At 42.7% G+C, this 20,664-nt stretch overlaps 1 protein-coding gene across 4 annotated transcripts in view; it reads right to left on the bottom strand.

Annotated features, from left to right (window-relative positions):
* The window catches only part of epha3 (eph receptor A3), a 143,337-nt gene that overhangs the window by 48,903 nt on the left and 73,770 nt on the right, over positions 1-20,664 (bottom strand). For all 4 annotated transcript variants that reach the window (XM_054746487.2, XM_054746488.2, XM_015965542.3 and 1 more), the window contains exon 4: positions 3,666-3,821. In XM_054746487.2, the coding sequence (XP_054602462.1) occupies positions 3,666-3,821 (156 nt within the window). The remainder of the gene's footprint in view (positions 1-3,665; positions 3,822-20,664) is intronic.

Here is a 20,664-nt window from a genome sequence, read left to right as displayed (position 1 = left end):
ATAAAAACTCGAAGTCATCAAATTTTTGCTATGAGAGCCGCTTTTGTCTCAGCTGCTTGAAGTTAAGCAGGAAAAGATGACAGCCTTCCTTTGTGCCACTCAGCAAGGTGCATTGGCACGTCACTCCCTACATACTTGTGTCCGTTTAGAGCTGGTTAGGGTTGTAAAGGAATGCGACGGAGCTTTTAAAAGTAAAAAAATATATAAATTCTTCTGAGCTTTGCTGGTAAAAAGTGCTGATACAGACATGCCGAACACAGACGCACATTCCACTGGGGCATCTCCCCCCTAATTGTTTCTGCTGAACATTTTCTGTCTGGCCTTTAAACATTTCTTGCCAACATTTTCACATTTCCCAAGTCAACATGAAACAACCCCTATCAGGCTGCTAACAGTAAAATCCCTCTCCTGAGATAATCACGATCATTATCGCCTAACAACCCATCTATTCATTTTCATCTCTCGTGTTGTTCCAACTGTCCCAGCGAGGTGAAATCCATGTAGTTGACAAGATGATGTTGAGATAATCACAACGGGGACCTGCGTGACTGTCTTTCTAATTAGGATTCTGTCTACAGCTGTGGGCCGTGATTTATATTTTCTACTGTTCTCCGTGCTGCTCGTTTTGTAACGGATGTATATATAATCTATCATCAGGGAATGCAGTGATTTATGGCTTTAAAGGGAAGGCACTTTGGAAGACTTGCAGGAGACAACTGCACCTGAAAACTATTTGCCTTAAATTGAAACGAGAGGGTGATATAGAATGGAAATTTGGTAAAATTGTCCTGGGCAACTTAACCTAAATATTTTAGGTAAAAAAGGTGAGCTTTTTGTTTTTTAAAGGTGCATTGTGTAAAAATGATGTAAGAACGAAATCCTGTAGTGAAATATGGGTATTGCAGCCTATTTTAAAACACAGGAGTGGGTTCTCTCCGGGTTCTCCGGCTTCCTCCCACAGTCCAAAAACATGACTGTTAGGTTAATTGGTCTGTGCAAATTGTCCTTAGGTGTGTGTGATTGTTTGTCCTGTTTGTCCCTGTGTTGACCTGCGATGGACTGGCTCTCTGTCCAGGGTGTACCCCGCCTGATTGCCTGTTGACCGCTGAATGGCCCTTAACAGAAAGCCACCCACCCCATACTCCTGGAGCGTCCCCCACAGGGTGCCCCTGGGGACACGGTCATAAGCCTTCTCCAAATCCACAAAAAACATGTGGATTGGTTGGGCAAACTCCCATGCCCCCTCCATCACCCTTTGATGCTTTGATATGTAAAATAAATTCCAAAAATATGAATATATATATTTATATATAAAATATATATTATAAAGAAAGTGATATTAAGACAGATGTGCTATAACACATATGTCAGAGTCAAGGCCCGAAGGCCAGATGCGGCCCGCGGAGCATTTTTATGTGGCCCGCGAGATAAATATAAAAAATATATTAAAACTGGCCCGCTGGCCGATTTTAGCAAAAACTTCAACTCCCATGATGCTTTGCGGCGTCAGCGCGGAGCCGACGAAGCCCCCTCCTTTGTGTTTTTTCCGCCTGCTGCCGGTCTCTGCAGCTCCGCTGTCTCGGACAAACTACACTCCTCTCACTCAGCGCCGAGTTCACTCAGCTGTTTTCTGACGTTGAAGCCCAGAAACAGAGATTCTAGCCGCTCAGTAATGTGTTCACGACTGAAAGAAAAAGTGTTCCAACTAACTTCCAGACAGAGCTGATATAACTCCAGCGAGCAGCGACACGCTCAAACCAGCACGACTCTGTGGTTGTGTTTCCTCCCCGACACACAACGTGGTCAAGCTGCTCAGACATGTTCATCAGCACAAACCTATGTGAGCACCTGTTGTCATCTAATGTTGTCATTATTATGATGAAGATGAACAAAACAACAGGAGTCTCCTCCTCAGCTCAGATCAACCCCATGATGCAGGTATCTGGCTGGAACAGGTGAGCATCACAGTAAACCAGTGGAGCAAACTGAGCTTTAAATATGTTGGTTTTATGCTCTTTTTCTGCTCCAAAACATGAAAGTTAACAGGTGAGATGTTGCATTTTCATTTAAGATAAAGTGATATTTAATTTTGTTGTTGGCCCGTGAGAAAAGATTTAACCTACAGTAAACAGGAAGTGGAAAGGCTGCAGATAGAGGAATAGAATAGAAAATCCCTTTATTGTTCCTCAGTGGGGAAAGCTTGACGTCACAGCAGCGATGACACGTATTACAGGAGAACAAAAGAATAAAAAATAAGAAAAATGAATAAACAAGAAAACATAAATCCTGAATAGATTTTAAAAATGCTGATTATACCACAAGTAACGAATACCACTGATGCCTTTTATTTAAAACTGACTTGCTCGTGTGTCATTTGGTTATTCCACATTCAGTGTTAATGCAGAAATAAGTTTGTTTCCAAATTTAAAGGTTCAAAATTGCATATATGTTGATAAAGAAAATGTGCAAATTTGCCGTCACTTTTTCAAAAAATATTAAGTTTGGCCCTCGACTCCATCCCAGAGTTTCATTTCGGCCCCTTGTGAGTTTGAGTTTGACACCCCTGTGCTATAAAATATAGCTCAGACCTGATAACAGCGCACCGAGCAAAAGGGAGCAGGTGGCTCATGATATAGGGAGCCTAAGTCACGCCTATCTACTTCCAGACCACGGGTCCCCAGAAGAATGAAAAAATGAATGCAAGTCAACGGGGCTAAAAACACTATTTTCTAATTCCGCTTGTTTTGTGCCATGGATTTCACGTATGATGTCCGTGAATTTTAAAGAAGCATTTTGATACCAAGAACTTGCTTATTTTCGAAAAGGGGGAAACGCTATTTTAGGGTTTGTGTGAAAATAAGTCCAGGACTACAAATTCGCATCACGAAAGTGATGTCATCGAACCAGACACTGAAAAAACTGATGGAAAAGGGCCGTAAGTTCATCCCTGGCTTGTCTCGGACAAAGGAAAGGGGGTCTTTGTGAAAAAAAAAAGGTTGGAAATCACTGTTCCAGATGACAAGCGAAGACGAGTCACGCGCAGTAAATCTATAGGTAGATAAATACATTTCAATGTAATATAAAATTGTGGTAATTAAAAAAGTAGCTTGATAATTAATTTTAGAGCCGACTATTTGCTTCTAATTCACCGTTAGCATTGTTAACTCAACGTTAACCTCACACCTTCTGTCCCTGATTTTACAGTAAAACAAAAACATGCCATGGCTTCTTTGGGGTACAAAAAAATAACTTCTGGGTCGCTCCTAGTTACTGACTTCGGATATTTTAGAAGCATTGTGGCATTTTGCTGGCCGGTGTCCAATTACAAATCCTGGCACTGCAGCGTTAGCTTACACAGATTCAGTAATCTTGTGGCTTACAGATTTTAAACAAAGACTATTTCCCTCTTTGGACATTTTGAAAGGAGAAAAATCCACAACTGCCAGCCGGCTGAGAAAAAATTCTGTTTTAATGTAACCTTTCCAACACTGAGACATTAGACTGTTTTGTGACAATTTCACTGTAAAATTCTTACATATTGTACCTTTAAACACACTAATGAAATAAAAGTCTACTGAGAGACAATGGGACAATGGTCTACTTTACTTGATATTTATTACAGCACATCACAATAGTATTTTAAAATAAAAAATTATTGCACTTACGAGTACATGCCATAGAGGCAGGGTCCTCCTCAGCACGAAAGTAGTTTTTCTCACAGCCACAGTGCAGTGACCCTTCATGGTGAGAGAAGCTGTGAGGCGGACACTTTGAACACTCCATGTTGCCCAGCGTAGATTTATAGAAGCCTGCCCTGCATGCTGGAAAACAAAAGAACACAGACAGATACGTGAGCATCATGCTGAACCAGCAGCTATATAATGGCTTGATTCTTCTTCGGGGCAACTACAACAATAGCGAGTAAGAAATGAAAGATGGAGAGCATTATTACAGTGTTTTTTTCTGTCACACAGTGCAAGAAAGCTAAAGGTACAGTAAATCTATAACAGATATAACAGCAAATGCTTGTAACACTTTTTATGTTGTTTTTTTCTGAAATGTCTTTGTTACCTTCTTCAGCTCTCAGAAGACTCAACATGAATAATGCAAAATGTCCCCTCAGATGAAAGGGATGTTCGTTTTAAATATCCTTGGTGTTAAATCTGCACTCAGTAGCTCTTTTGCCTCCTACTCAACACAATTATGTTGCAATCTTTGCAAGTAGGGAGACACTCTACTGCTGTATTTTACGTTTATGTGGGAGAAAGCAAAGGCAACACAGAAAGAAATGAAAAGTATTTTGATGTTTAAGATGTTCTCTGATTTTATTCACACCAATTCAATTTCTAATCTATTTTAAATCTATATCAATTGTATTTATGCAAGTCTAAAACATTTAAGCACCTTAAATGCTAACATCAAAAGCATGTTAAATGCCAAGGATTCCTCCTAACTAAATGAGACGGTTTTTGAGCTTGAAAATTCACTGATATTCTACTTAGATCAGTTTAACATTTGGATGAAGCTATTGAAAGGTTTTAAATAAAATATTATATTGGGTTGTAATTTACAAAGAAACAACTGTCTGTCAGGATGAAACCTTCAAAAAGATAACGGAAAATCAAATCTCTCTTTTTTAAATCAAACAAACTCTCCATGGTCACTAATTCATTTTTACGAATGTCCGATAATATCGGCATCAAGTATAACATCAGACATTATCGTTTTTTATGTTTTTAATGACACAACGTTTACATAATATTTACATATTATACATAAAATTCTTCAGCTACATCTCCTCTTCCTCAAATACCAAAATATGACAGATTTAAAGATATATATATATATTTGGCACAACTAGCCTAACTTAAAGTAGCAGTCATAATTTGCACAGATTATGTTTAAAGTTGGAAGCATGCATGCTAAGAGAGAAGCCATGCCTAAAAGAGTTTTTCTTTTTTATGAAGGGGAACCCTCATTTATACAGGGATCAGTTTATGTCAGTATCAGAAAATCAGAGAGACTGTCAGTATATTAGTAAAATAGCCAATATCAAATATCCCTTTAGTGAGATATAGTTTTCACTAAATACTCGTACATCAACTGATGTCATTAAAGACATTTCAGCATGAAAATAAGGTAAAAATGTTCAGATATCGGCTATGAAAATCGGCACTACATATTGGACATCGGCTAACCTCGTCTCCTACACATCGGCATAGGTATCAGCAACAGAAAAACAATATCAGTCGACCTCAAAATGAAGTTTTATTTTGACAGTGAGAAAATGATCAATTAAACTCTTCAAATTATGTTTGGTAAAACAAAAACAATTTAATCAGAACAACAGTTATTTCTATGCCACAAAGATGCTTCTTTTTGAATTCTCTCTCTCTCTCACACACACACACACACACACACACACACACACGAAGAATAACAAATTTAAAAAATGGCTGAGAGTGTTGGAGACAAGCCTCCAGAATTTGCAAGATCAACGGTGCTGGCCTGACAGATCCCAGCGGTAGACACCAGACTTCTGCAGAAGCCAACACTGCTGATATTGCTGCCATATCCATCACTGCCACGGCCACACAAAGGTCCCTACGCTGCACTAAACGCTCAACGACATGTTTGTGTGCGTGGGTCTGCCTCTCTGTGTGAGGGTAATAGAATGTGGAGTGGGTTTAAATAGCTCAGTGTGAATCTAAGGATGGAACTAAAACACTTTGCCAGCACACAAAACAGAGCACACTGATGGGAGGAAATTAGACCTGACAGCCAGCACTCCTGTCCTGGCCAGTCAGGTAAAAGAATGAGCACGGTGGCTGCTAAGTGTAAAGTTAGACATGAGTGAAGTAAATTAAAATGAATAAACGTCATTTAGGCAGCGTGAATCCTTTTGGGAGAGAGTAATTTGGGCAATCATTTAATTTATAACATGCTTTAGCTGCATTCACTGGGATGTGCAAGAATTTGATCCATGTACTGTTGTTGGTTTCCTTGTGTACCAGCAGTCACACACACACACACACACACACACACACACACACACACACACACACACACACACACACACCCTAACCCATGCAATCTTCAAGCACAGGACCATCATCATCTAGATCTAATAATAAATAAATAAATTATTCATGTCATAATATACATATATTATTAGATAACCAAAGCTAGGATATCAGTTACAAACCTTTTGATCATTTAGGACAAAAGAATCTCCTGATGTTAAAACGAGTTAATCTAATAAATCCCTTCTATGATGCTGGATGTCTGAACTATACTCAAAGTTAGATAAATATATTTTAAGATTGTACACTGATGTCATTTACGGCAGTCTAATTTTGAGTGTTCGTGGACACAATTTTTTTTTCATGCTACCCAGCACGATTTTTAAAGTCACTGAAATGCATTAATCTAAAATCGTAACCGCAGCACTTTTTTAAACTGAATTTCACAAGTGGAATTGTTTTTAAAAATTGTGCTGAGTAGCAAAAAAAGACAAATAAATTTTGTCCATGAGCACAAAACAGATTACATTTTGTGACTGTCACAAACTGCAGTGGGTCGGGTTTTAGAAAAATTACAATGAAGAAATAAACACAATCTGCACGATTACCTTTGAGGTCAAAGAGATAAGCTGACCATCACAAAGAATGTCCTTAGTTAAACAGACTTCAAATCTCTCTCTTATGTCAGAGGTAGGATACATTTAACTTGCTATGTTGGAATGAAATGTTATAAATCATTGTTCCCCAAATTCAAATAAAATAACCTATTTTCCATTTTAATCGCAGGGGATGTTTAAATAAATACCACAGCTACAAAATGCATCAGACAGACGGCATCTAATAAACATTTAATGAACTGTAAAGGGTATTAACCGAAGCTTCATTTAATGTGTGAAGTTTTTATGTGACAGTAGAGTGATACCGGTATGTTGTATTTTCTTGACCACAGCACTTAAACTACTTTTACCACAGACGGAAACTCAAAAAATAGTGCTGCTGCTTCTGTGTGTCTGCCAGAGGAAAGAGCAGCTCTGACAGGGACTGATGGATAAATCAGATTTCACTTGCAGGAGGTTCAACTTCTCATCTCTAGGAGATGCGCTGAAGCAGCATGACTGTGCGCAGGGACCTGAGTGGAGGGTGTAATAACCTTTGCAGGAGTGCATGCACGAGTGTGTGTGCGTGCAAGCGTGAATGCCCACTCTTCTTCAGTGTCAAATGTGATTAATCAACAGGAGTGACATTATGCACCATTTTTTTAGGCCTGTTTCCACTATCGGACCTTCTGGTTATTTTACCGGGCCTTCGTGGAATGCACATGTCTCCATTACACTGGGCCAGCCCAAAATGTCCATTTTCTGTGATTTCAGGAGTACTTGAACTGGGGTATGTCGCAGAATGGAAGTAAAAAAATGAGCTGCTTTAAAATTACTGTTTCTAAACTCATCACCAACGAATGCATGAGGAATCCCCCCACAAAGACACTTTGTAGTCTCCATAGGAAGCCTAAGGCTACGTTCACACTGCTCATCTACTTCTGGACCACGGGTCCCCAACTGGCAATAAATAAATAAATAAATAAAAAGAATCAGAGTCAAGGAAATTATCAAAGTTCATTTCTGATCCCGTTTAATATGCGCCACGGATTTCACCTATGATGTCCGTGAATTTTAGACACATTTTGATGCCAAGAAAGTGCTTAATTTCAAAAGTCAGCAAAATTTATATTAGGTTTTGTGTGAAAAGATGTATAAGACTACAAATGTTTGTCTCACCAAATTGACGTAATCGAACCAGACACGAAGAAGGAAAGAAAATATGGCTGTGAGTTTAGCGAGCTTCGAATCCTTCTTTCAGGATGAAAAACTATGGAGCAAGGATTGGGGCAATATTCAATGTAACTTGTACCAAGTTTTGTAACTTCGAACATGTTTCATCACATGTAACTTTGGATTCGTAACTTGTAACTTTAGTTTTCTAACTTGTAATTCTCTATTTGTACTTGTGTTTCTTGTTTTGTAACAGGAAATTTTCATTTCGTACATGTATTTTTTATTTTGTAAAATCAAACTTTTATTTTGTACATTTACTACTCATTTTTTAACATCAAACATTCATTCAGAAACATGAAACTTTCGTTTTGTAACTAGCAGACTTCCAAATGGAAAAAATCAAGGTACAAGTTTGAAATCAAAACTCTCAAAACACACATTCATTCTACAGGTACAAACCTCAAATCTACAGTTACAGATCTTTTTGTCTCGATTCTAGCGTCAGTGGGAGGAACTTGGGTGGAACCAATGAGAGCATGAGTCTTAACTACCAATCACGTTTCTCAAATTCCTGTCCAATCATTGGGAGAGGAGGGCAGGGTTCTGTCAGAGCTGTAGAGAGTTACAACACGGAATGCAGGAGTCACGTGTCACGATCCGCCCCTGCCTTCCTGACTGTGTCTCTCTCCTGCCCTGATTAGTCCTTATTGTTCTCACCTGCCCCTCGTTAACCTGCCCATGTGTTCCTAATTTTCCCTGTGTATTTATACCTCCCGTCTTGTACCAGTCTTCGTCGGGTCATTGTATGTGCATGTGCTTGTTTGTCCTGTCGCTCCCGGTCCACCATTAAAACCATTTTTATTTTTCATCCGTGCCTGCTCTTCTGCCTCCTGAACTCTCCACCACACATGGTCTACCATCTCCACTCCTCCCAGCATGACATCACGTGGTTCATTTAGCTTCGAATAGTTCCAAACAGCCCCCGCTGCTGCATTGACTGCAGTTCATTTTCGGTGTTTCGGAAGGATTCTCTCCGGTAAGTTGATGAAATGTCATCATTTTGTTGCATTGTGAAGCGTTAGCTAACCGCTTCGTACCAAAATAAGCCAACGATGATATTTTATGTTGCCAGTTTTAGCTAGATAACCTTTAATGAGCTAACTGTGTGCAGCTTGTTGGTTGTGAGCAGGAGGACGAGCTGTAGACGGGTTTCTTTCAGCTTGTTTGATTCTACGTTTTAAAAATGTTCCCCACAGTTTGAAATAGGTTAGAAACTTTTTACATTATTAGTTTTATTTGGGAGTTTTTGTACAATACGTTGCTGGTTGCTGTATCAACATGAACATGCATCAGAAATGGAAGCACAAATGGAGAGACCAATAATAAAGAAAATGTGATTGTGAAGACAAGTAATTGTTTGAATGCTGTTAAGCATTCTAGGCTACTGTGGTGGCATCAGATTTGTAATCATTTAAGGAATGATTTTTTACAAAATAATAAATCTCAAAGTACGTCACATGGTCCAACCACACAATTACTTTTCATTTAAATTCAAGTACAACGTATGTGTGATTCAGGGCGTAAGGCAAAGCAGATTAGAAAATAACTCTTTTAGCCCCGTTCTAATTTATTTAGGTCTTTTGGGCGGACCCAGGAGCCGACCGGAAGGAGAAGAGACTTAGAGCACTGTAAAGAAATTGCACTTCTTCATTGTACACCACATTTTTAAATACTTCATTATATATATATATTTTTTATTTTATTTTTATTTTTTTTTTAGATGAAGAAACATTTTTACAGTTCTCCTTTTTTCAAGTTTAGAAAACTATAAAAAGAACAAACAAAAAAAAAAGCAAAGAATTTAAATAAAGTAACACTGGAACAGTAACACCAGGGGCAGCTGATGGTATTTTGCCTGTCCTTATTTAAGTGGTCCAACAAAGAAATATGCATAGACCAGTTATTCGGCTTCAAGCTCCTTAAACATTGTTTATTGTACACCACTTTTACATCATGCAGCTGCTCTCTTCAATCCCCCAAAGGACTAAATTATGTTGCGCTTTGACAAAATAAAAATTTTAATAATACTATTAATGTCTTGTGGACTCCTTTTAGTGCTGATCAGTGACACCGCTTATTACCCAAATGTTAGCTATATGCTGACATCTTAGCAAAGTCCTGAAACCGCTGAGAGAACTGAGCCATCATGTCTCATGGTCACTTTTCCCTTTCCCAGTGGAAACACGGCGTTTCTTTAGGCATCGTCAGTAGTAACTGCAGTCCAAGTTACTACAAAAGTTCAAATACAGAGCTCTAACCATGTTTTGCTGCTACCAACATGAATGGTGCATTAAACATTGTGGCACACACACACACACACACACACACACCATATGTGAGGCTGCAGCAGCCACATTATTCGGTAATTGAAATATAACAGGAGCTTCTGTTTTCTCAATCAATAGTCTGAGTCACAGGACACCCTCATCAATAATTAACATGGCTGCTGGATGTTTTAGTGGTCACATGATGTTTCTGTTCTGGACTTGTAAATAATGACCTAATACAGATCTCAGAAATTTCACATATCAGGTTTTTCATGTTTTGAATGTATTTTTCACGTTGCAGCAGATGCAGCGTGTACCGCTATGACAGTTTTATATAAACATTGCTTTAGTTTTTATTGCTTTAAACGCCTTGAATCAAATTAATAATTATCCACTAACAAAATCTGAGAACAGCTTTATCTGCTTTTCTTAAAGGGGCATTATGGAAGTGTGACAGCCAAAACGTATAGAAATAATAAATGTCTTCTTCATACATTCTCCTGCAATGCCCTGGTCCTGTAGAATGAGCCCTGGCATTTTTACTGTGATTGCCTGTTTTTCTGTAAAATCACAGAAAAAGAGAGATGCTCGGGTCGAGCAGGCTGCTTCATGCGCCTTTACGCTCAGGCATCGCCCGTAGCATTTGCTATCAGTAGCTTTAGCAGCAGAGAGAGAGGCAGTGCCACTTTGTCGCGGTTCCTAACGCCTAGTGACAAAGCTAGCTACATTTCTGAGGACCCTTAGCTACTTTCTGTAGAACTTTCTTCTAGATATTTCCTGCTAATTAGCAACAAAATAGCCATTTTCACTCCGAACCGTTCTTTGGACGTTGTTTCAGCTGTCATCAAGGATATAAATGTTACAGATACAAAGTATACCGCTGGCGCTATAGCTCACCTAGCAAGACGTCGAACTCTCGTGCAGGAGACCCAGATTCGATTCCGGATGTCAACATAATTTATTTAGAGTTTCTTTTTTTGCATTAATGGTATATTTTTTTACAGTAAGATGCCCACATTTTTATTTGAGACTCGCCAAACGGCATTGAATTCACAGATAAAAAAGATGTGGGTTCAACTTTCATTTTGGAACAATTGTTCAAGCAAGGGAAGGGAATGATCTGAGCATGCAGGAGGACTGACCCATCATAAACCTTTGTCGGCTGTGCTGAAGAGAACGGTACAGAACCACATTATTTAATTAATTAGCTGCGTGTTCTCCTGTCCTCTGTCCTCCGGGCCACACACACACACACACACACACACACACACGGGACTGTCTCAGCTGTTATTATCGTTAAGGAGTGTGCACGTACAGCATGCGCGCCTCGTGCACGAGCCTACTATTGAAGCTGCCGTTACGCTTTTGGCCTGAGGGGGCAATCGCGAGCATAAAAATTCAAAACTCTGTAAAGTCCCTTTAATATTTTTTGTGATTTCATGGGACCAAGCGTAAACTACATTGCTATCTTTGAAAAAAACAAAACAAGTTTATCTCCTTGTCTGAGGAAAATGAAGGTTGTATTCCCAAGATAGCGTTGTCTTATCGCCAGAAAACCAGCTTTGTTTTCCAGAGATAAGATGACTAGTGAATAAATGAGTAGTTCCTGTGTTACACAGTTTCATCATTTCATATCATTATTGCAACACTTCAAGATGATCTAAAAGTAATGTGTTGATCAATAATGAATCCTTCTAATGTGACTTGTCCTAAAAGAAAAGCGTTTTGATTTCTGATGAACCTTCTCTGCCCCTTTATGTGTAATTTTAACCTATTTCTTTATCATCATAAGAAAAAGAGCTTTTTTACATTAAATAAATAAATTCATTAATTCTTACTCTCACAAAACAAGCATTGTAATCTCATGATATGATCATAATTAACTCATCACCACAACAAAACAGGATTTATCATTGATGACATACACAACTCCTCTGGAAATGATCACAAAACAAACACTAATCGTGTCATTTCTCTCCTTGCAGACTTATTACCACGGCGGTTGACTTTACTGATAAATGTTAGATAAAACAGCCCAGATTGTAATCTGTTCACGAATAACCCTCTGATTTAGATTACAGAATTATAATCTCACTCGATAAGCTTTCATAAGAAAGGCTGTGATCATATCAGCTCGTTACCTCTCATATGACTCCTGTTTAACTGACCTTTGACCTCACTTCATAACAAATAAATGAGCTGAAGGCACATAAAGACAGTGCCTTGGCCTGACCTTTATAGTTTAATCTGCTTCAGCAAAAGCTTCAGTTTCACTGAACCAAAACAAAGTGCCAACCACAACAAGTGATTTCCTGCTTCCATACCTCCCTGGCTTCTTGTTCTTTCATTCTGACAAGATCTCAGCGACTTTTAACTCCCTCTCTCCACCTCTTCCATCTCACTTTGTCCACACCTAACCCTCATCCTGCCCCCCTCTTTAAACTTATTTTCTGTGTTTTCCTTCTCTTTCTGTTGCTCCATCCGTATTTCCTTAATTGGAATAACTCTCTTTGAAATGGAAAACCTATTTACTTTGACAGCTAGGGCCTTTGGCTGGCAGTCCTATCCGGAGCCAGTCGCAGTGTTACTGGAAACATGGCAACAATAAACATCTTGCCCCCTGGCCTGAAATCTCTGCTGGAGCCAACCAGTAACAAGTTACAGAAGTCTGGAAAAAAGGTCTTTTATGAAGCCATGGTGCCGTTTGGGTGGATGTTTTCCCCTCTGTCTAATGATTAAATGTTATTAATCCATATGAATGTAAGTGGTAAGTCTCTTTTCCTCAATATATAATATTAGATATCAGAAGAGACAATATTTGTGGCTATGCTGCTCAGATTACCTCTCAGGAAAATGTACTTTCCCAGAAATCACACACACACACACACACACACACACACACACACACACACACACACACACACACACACACACACACACGCACACACACAAAAGACAAAGCCACATAGAGAGACTGAAGACTAATTCAGGGTGACATTATTCTACACACAAAGTGACACAGACATCCATTATGTAGAATTACAATCAATTTGTTGAAGCTAATATGTCGGTAATCCAATAAAACAAATTCATTTTTGTCAGAAGTATAAATGAATCCAATAATCAGAGCTGTTAGATTATGTCCTGGGGCAAATGGAGGTGCATTCCCTCTCTTTTATGTTCAATTATTGTGTCACTTTCCATGGCAGTCACACTGGAAACATATCAGCGTAAATCCATGTGTCAATACGAAGTAAAGGCAGACCTACGTGCTTGTGCCTCTAAATCAGAAGGAAAGTTTACCACAAGCACCATCTGAGCCTGAAGGCATCAACTGGGGGGAACATTAAAGGCATACTATGCAACTTTTTCATTTTTTAAAATCAATTTCTTGAACCAGTATGTACTAAATTTACCCTTTACAGGGTTAATGAAATGTTGCTAGAATATTGCACTTGCAACTTCAGAGTGCCAGTCCAGTGTCTGTTGGACTTATGCCGCTTACACACCAGCATCGGCTGCACTCCGCTCCGCCCACTCCAGCCCGACCGTGTTTCTTTCACACTACCTTAGGAATGCGGACATGATTGATCACATGGGCAGTATGTGGTCGGTGATGTCATGAGTGCACGTGGGTGGGGCAAACGAGTGCGGAGAAGTCCGCAGTGTCTCCATTATTAAACAAAAGCAACCTGAGCGGTCTTGCTGTTGCAGACTCTCAGACTCTGATATTTCGCCCTGCTTTGCTGTGTTTGGCAGCACTCTGTGTGTGTGTGTGTGTGTGTGTGTGTGTGTGTGTGTGTGTGTGTGTGTGTGTGTGTGTGTGTGTGTGTGTGTGTGCACACGTGCTAGAGGCCGGCTGATTTACTACATTTTTTTCAATATCGGCCAAAATTATTTTTAAAAGTCGATATAAAAAAGAGAAAAATCAGGCACCTGTGTGGCCAACTGCCACCACTTCTAGACTGAAGAAAGGAGCTGAAGGACCCCAACACACTGTATTTTTTATTGTTTTGAGTTTGTTTTATTTTTGAAGTTCAATAAATATTAAGAGATTTATTGACTTATTGAATTTACATTGCACACAGTGAATGTTAAGCTGTCTTTCACAATCAACGTGCTGCTAAAACGTGCATATACCCGCCTGATAATCGGCTTTAGATATCAGCCATCAGCCCAAAAATTCTTTAAAAATTGGTATCGGCATCGACCCTAAAAAGAAAAAATCAACATATGGGTCGACCTCTAATATGCGCGCCTCACAGTCAGAGGCTCCTTAACTCCGTAGCACCCAGAGTTATAATGAACCACGCATGCCGGGAGCCCCGCGGGCTGATTTTCAGTCAACTGTTTGCTTCCAGCACGTTTCCTGCATGTTTTAGCTCATGAGCACAGCTGATTTGTTTAATTTAGAGATGAACCCTTGCTGTAGAAACTAATGAAGGCTGAGGAGACATTTCAGAAGTTAGATTAAGGTGTTAAAAACAGAAACACAGGGAGAAGATAAGTTTTGCTTTTGCTTTTACTAAACAGACAATAAGGTGTGCTAAAAGCAAGCCAAAACGGCCAAGTGTGCCTTTAAAGTGTCCAAATATAACATCATGTGAGGCACAGAGATGATTAAAAGATTTTGGGAATAATTTGCAGGGTCTTTCCTGCATTCAAATTAGCGTGGCGGCCGCCTCCAGCGATTTTTGTGCCGCCCCAGCCTGATTTCATTCTGCCCCCAGCTGTATGGATGTTATTTTAACTGCAGTTGCGGCGTTGCGCCTCTATGGGGCGCTGCATTAGTAGCGGTGCACCGAAAAGCGCTAAAACTGCTGCAGAAAATGATCAAAAATAGCTTTTCTCGCTAGTTGGTACATATCTATGGTTGGTGCTATTGTAGGCTGACCTTACGTCCTCTTTCCTCCGGACATGTCCACTTTTCACTCTCTGTCCGGGGCGTCCGGAGGGGGGGGGGTCCGGTTTTTCATCCAGGAACAGGGATGGAGTTATGGGGGCTAGATATCTTTCAGGGAAAGAGCCAGTTTCTGTCTTTATTACAATATTTATGGACTCTCAGCGCAGCGGGATTCTGTTGAGCAGAGAGGACGCAGAGCGCTGATCGTTGGTGCGCCCGCTGCGTCCGGTACATTCTCAAGGTGGCGCAACAAATCATTATTATTGACACATGATCGTTCATATCTGTTTATATCCTCTGGTACTGTCTTTTAACTCATTCACTGCCAGCCGTTTCCTGATCGCTAACGGCCTTCGCTGCCAGCGTTTCTCACCGTTTTTACTGTTTTTTTAAGAGTCACAGAACGTTGCGCGCTAGCATGATGTCGATGCCAAAACAACCAAAACAAAGAGGAGACTCACCTCTTACATCAGGAAGAAGCCGCGTGTTTCGAGCGTTATCCGTTCTTTCATAATCCGTTGTCGAATTGTGATCGGCAGATGCTTCTCCGGTTCGCGCCTCACTTTTTTTACAGGAACGGCCCAAAACGATCTCCAAACACATGGATGGTCTGCTTCATGATCATGTGATCTGTGACGTATGCGGATGAAGATCGGCTTCAGGGCTGAGATGCTTGTTCTATCAGCGCGGGGGCTCGTTCCAATGCTCAAACAGTAAAAAAATGCAAATGACGACTTTAGTCGTCATTGGCAGTGAACGGTTGGATCTAAAATGACGACTTTAGTCGTCATTGGCAGTGAATGAGTTAATCATTCCTGACGCGCTCCGCTCATCGTGTGCTGCAGTGACTCCACCTCACTGACGCAGCATCGAAACGCGCTCTCCGCTTTACGGTCAGGAGATCCCTTTGATCTGCTCTAGTAACTGATGAGGTGAAAAAGTAAGAATCCAGGTATCAGATTTCCTGGAGAGTTTAGAGGAGATGCAGGAAGATGAGAGACAGACAGGACAGGAAATAGTTAAATAAAAACAAGAAAGCAAAGCTAAATGTTGAAAAGTAAAGTGTGGGTAGATTTATCTCCACTACACGCTTTGACATGTATAAAACAATAATTCAATTCAATTCAACTTTATTATCGGACTCAAGGTCCTCGTTAAAAAAGAGACATAAAAATAAGTTATACACATGTATATGTATACATTCAGATCACCTTCAAAACTCAGTCACACACCCAGGGCCGTTTCAAGACATTTTGGGGGCCAAGGCAAAACGTAACCCCCCCAACCCTAACCCGTACATATAGACATGCCACCTTTACACTGTTAGCAGCAGAAATTAAATGTTATTACCATTTCCATGTTACTGGATATATTTATGTTATTCTGACTAAGATGAGTGTTTTTAATACAAACCTAAAACGTTACTGAAATGTAGGTCAAATATTTAAAAATATTTTAACTACAAATATCACTCCTCCTTGAACCGTCACCTTATCGTGGTGGAGGAGTTTGAGTGCCCTAATGATCCTAGGAGCTATGTTGTCTGGGGCACTTAGTGCCCCTGGTAGGGTCTCCCATGACAAATTGGTCTTAGGTGAAGGGTGAGACAAAGAACGGTTCGAAGGATCTTTCATGGTGGTGAAAACGAAGAGTCGGAGTACCCGGCCCGGAGGGTTACCGGGGTCCCACCCTGGAGCCAGGCCTGGGGTTGGGGCCCGTGAGCGAGCGCCTGGTGGCCGGGCTTTCGCCCATGGGGCCCGGCCGGGCCCAGCCCGAACCGGATACATGGGCTCGTCCAACTGTGGACCCACCACCCGCAGGAGGAACATGAAGGGTCCGGTGCAATGTGAATCGGGTGGCAGACCAAGGCGGGAGCCTTGGCGGTCCAATCCCCGGACAAGGAAACTAGTTTTTGGGACATGGAACGTCACCTCGCTGGCGGGGAAGGAGCCGGAGCTTGTGGCAGAGGTTGAGCGGTACCGGCTAGATATAGTCGGACTCACCTCGACACATTGCATTGGCTCTGGAACCCGAGACCTGGAGAGGGGTTGGACACTCTACTTTGCTGGAGTTGCTCCGGGTGAGAGGCGGAGGGCTGGGGTTGGCTTTTTGTTAGCCCCGAGACTCTCTGCCTGTGTGTTGGGGTTTACCCCGGGGGACAAGAGGGTAGCTTCCTTGCGCCTTCGGGTCGGGGAACGGGTCCTGACTGTTGTTTGTGCTTATGGGCCAAATATCAGTTCAGAGTACCCACCCTTTTTGGAGTCCCTGGGACGAGTGCTAGATAGTGCTCCATCAGGGGACTCCATTGTCCTGCTGGGGGACTTCAATGCTCACGTGGGCAATGACAGCTTGACCTGGAGGGGTGTGATTGGGAGGAACGGCCCACCTGATCAGAACTCGAGCGGTGTTTTGTTATTGGACTTCTGTGCAAGCCGCAGTTTGGCCATAACGAACACCATGTTCGAACATAAGGATGCCCACCGGTACACTTGGTACCAGGGCAGCCTAGGTCACAGGTCGATGATAGATTTTGTAGTCGTATCATCTGACCTGCGACCGTATGTTTTGGACACCCGAGTGAAGAGAGGGGCGGAGCTGTCAACTGATCACCACCTGGTGGTGAGTTGGATCAGATGGCAAGGGAACATGCCGCGTAGACCTGGCAGACCCAAACGCATAGTGAGGGTCTGCTGGGAACGCCTGGCAGAAGAACCTGTCAAGACGGTCTTCAACTCCCACCTCCGGCAGAGCTTTGACCACGTCCCGAGAGCAGTGGGGGACATTGAGTCCGAGTGGGCCTTGTTCCACTCTGCGATTGTCGAGGCGGCTGTTGCTAGCTGTGGTCGTAAGGTGGCCGGTGCCAGTCGTGGTGGCAACCCCCGTACCCGCTGGTGGACACCAGAGGTTCGGGGAGCCGTCAGGCTGAAGAAGGAGGCCTACAGGGCGTGGCTGGTCTGTGGGTCTCCGGAGGCAGCAGACAGGTACCGGATAGCCAAGCGGGGTGCAGCAGTGGCAGTTGCCGAGGCAAAATCTCGGGCGTGGGAGGAGTTTGGTGAGGCCATGGAGAAAGACTATCGATCGGCTCCAAAGAGGTTCTGGCAAACTGTCCGGCGCCTCAGGAGAGGAAGGCAGCAACTCGCTCACACTGTTTACAGTGGGGATGGGGAGCTGCTGACGTCAACTGAGGCTATAGTCGGACGGTGGAAGGAATACTTTGAGGAGCTCCTCAATCCCACCAATGCGCATTCCGAGGAGGAACCAGAGCTGGGAGGCCTGGGGATGGACTGTCCGATCTCGGGGGCAGAAGTTGCTGAGGTAGTCAAACAACTACACAGCGGCGGAGCCCCGGGGGCGGATGAGGTTCGTCCTGGGTATCTTAAGGCTATGGATGTTGTAGGGCTGTCATGGTTGACACGTCTCTACAACATTGCGTGGTCATCGGGGGCAGTTCCTAGGGAGTGGCAGACCGGGGTGGTGGTCCCCATCTTTAAGAAGGGTGACCTGAGGGTGTGTTCCAACTATAGGGGGATCACACTCCTCAGCCTCCCTGGAAAGGTCTACTCCAAGGTACTGGAGAGGAGGGTCCGATCGATAGTTGAATCTCAGATAGAGGAGGAGCAATGTGGTTTTCGTCCTGGCCGTGGAACTGTGGACCAGCTCTATACCCTTGCAAGGGTGATGGAGGGGGCATGGGAGTTTGCCCAACCAATCCACATGTGCTTTGTGGATTTGGAGAAGGCTTATGACCGTGTCCCCAGGGGCACCCTGTGGGGGACGCTCCAGGAGTATGGGGTGGGTGGCTTTCTGTTAAGGGCCATTCAGTCCCTTTACCAGAGGAGCGTGAGTTTGGTCCGCATAGCCGGTAGTAAGTCGGACCTGTTCCCAGTGAGGGTTGGACTCCGCCAGGGCTGCCCTTTGTCACCGGTTCTGTTCATCACTTTTATGGACAGAATTTCTAGACGCAGCCGTGGTGTGGAGTGTGTCGAGTTTGGTGGCAGGAGAATCTCGTCTCTGCTTTTTGCGGATGATGTGGTCCTCCTAGCTTCATCCAGCTCTGACCTTCAGCTCTTGCTGGGTAGGTTCGCGGCCGAATGTGAAGCGGCTGGGATGAGGATCAGCACCTCCAAATCTGAGACCATGGTTCTCGACCGGAAAAGGGTGGCTTGCCACCTCCGGGTCGGGGGAGAGGTCCTACCTCAAGTGGAGGAGTTTAAGTATCTCGGGGTCTTGTTCACGAGTGAGGGTAGGAGGGATCGGGAGATCGACAGGCGGATTGGTTCGGCGTCTGCAGTGATGCGGACGCTGACCCGATCTGTCGTGGGGAAGAGGGAGCTGAGCCAGAAAGCCAGGCTCTCGATTTACCGGTCGATCTACGTCCCAATCCTCACCTATGGTCATGAGCTTTGGGTAATGACCGAAAGAACGAGATCGCGGATACAAGCGGCCGAAATGAGTTTCCTCCGTAGGGTGGCCGGGCTCAGCCTTAGAGATAGGGTGAGGAGCTCGGACATTCGGGAGGGACTCGGAGTAGAACCGCTGCTCCTCCGGATCGAAAGGAGCCAGTTGAGGTGGTTTGGGCATCTGGTCAGGATGCCTCCTGGACGCCTCCCTGGGGAGGTGTTTCGGGCATGTCCTGCCGGCAGAAGGCCCCCGGGTCGACCCAGGACACGTTGGAGAAGTTACATCTCCAATCTGGTCCGGGAACGCCTTGGGGTCCTGCCGGAGGAGCTGGTGGACAAGGCCGGGGAGAGGACGGCCTGGAGCTCCCTAGTTGGGATGCTGCCCCCGCGACCCGGACCCGGATAAGCGGAGGAAGACGAGAGACGAGAGAGACAAATATCAGATGGGAAAAAGGAACTAAACACCAATCTAATTTATATTATTGAGCCTTTTATAATATTTAGCCTTTAAAAAAGGGAGGCACAGAGTATGCATGTGCTGGCGCGTGGTCAGGATGGTACCGCCTCCGCCTCAGTTTGACCCAGGAAAGCCCTGCTTTGTGCATCATTAAAATAACATATTTATCTTTTTACTTTTGTTCAACGCAGATTTCTGTTCTCATCAAGCAACGGTTTGATTAAGTGAAAGGAATTCTTGGTGTGAAAATGTGTGAGCCTGCACACAAACTGGTGTAGGAAAACCTAATTAGGTGGTCTGATCTGATGCAGATTTGAGTAATAAAGCAGCCTGATGAGAGCACTAAAGGAAATAGAAGAAGATGGAGGGAGAGAACAGAAAATATTACAGATACTGAGAAAATTAGAAAGGAAATAAACACAAATGTCACTAATGTTAAAACATTCTAACTCAGGTAACGTTTTCCTACACATAGTCATCAGTAGCAGATAATATTGGATTATATTAGCTCTGTATTAGATTTAGTGTCTGTTGTGTAGATGAACGTGGCAAAAGTGACTTTTCCTTCTTCTCTTTCTGCATTTTCAAAAGAACAAAACACTCTTCAGTTCGAGCGGAAATCAGCAGAGAAAACACAGCTGACTCTCATTAGAGCTGAAGTGACCCTCAGTGGGCCGCACACACGACGGAGGATACTTTGAATATAACTTTATTGTACAGACAGCTGTGATTTGTTTTAACGTTGTAAGTTCTGGTAAATTATTACTTTGAACAAACAGAAG

The sequence above is a fragment of the Nothobranchius furzeri genome, chromosome 14 (genome assembly GCF_043380555.1).
Source record: "Nothobranchius furzeri strain GRZ-AD chromosome 14, NfurGRZ-RIMD1, whole genome shotgun sequence".
NCBI classification, from domain to species: domain Eukaryota; kingdom Metazoa; phylum Chordata; class Actinopteri; order Cyprinodontiformes; family Nothobranchiidae; genus Nothobranchius; species Nothobranchius furzeri.
Note: the sequence above shows the minus strand (reverse complement) of the source record. Positions and strands in the feature narration are given on the sequence as shown.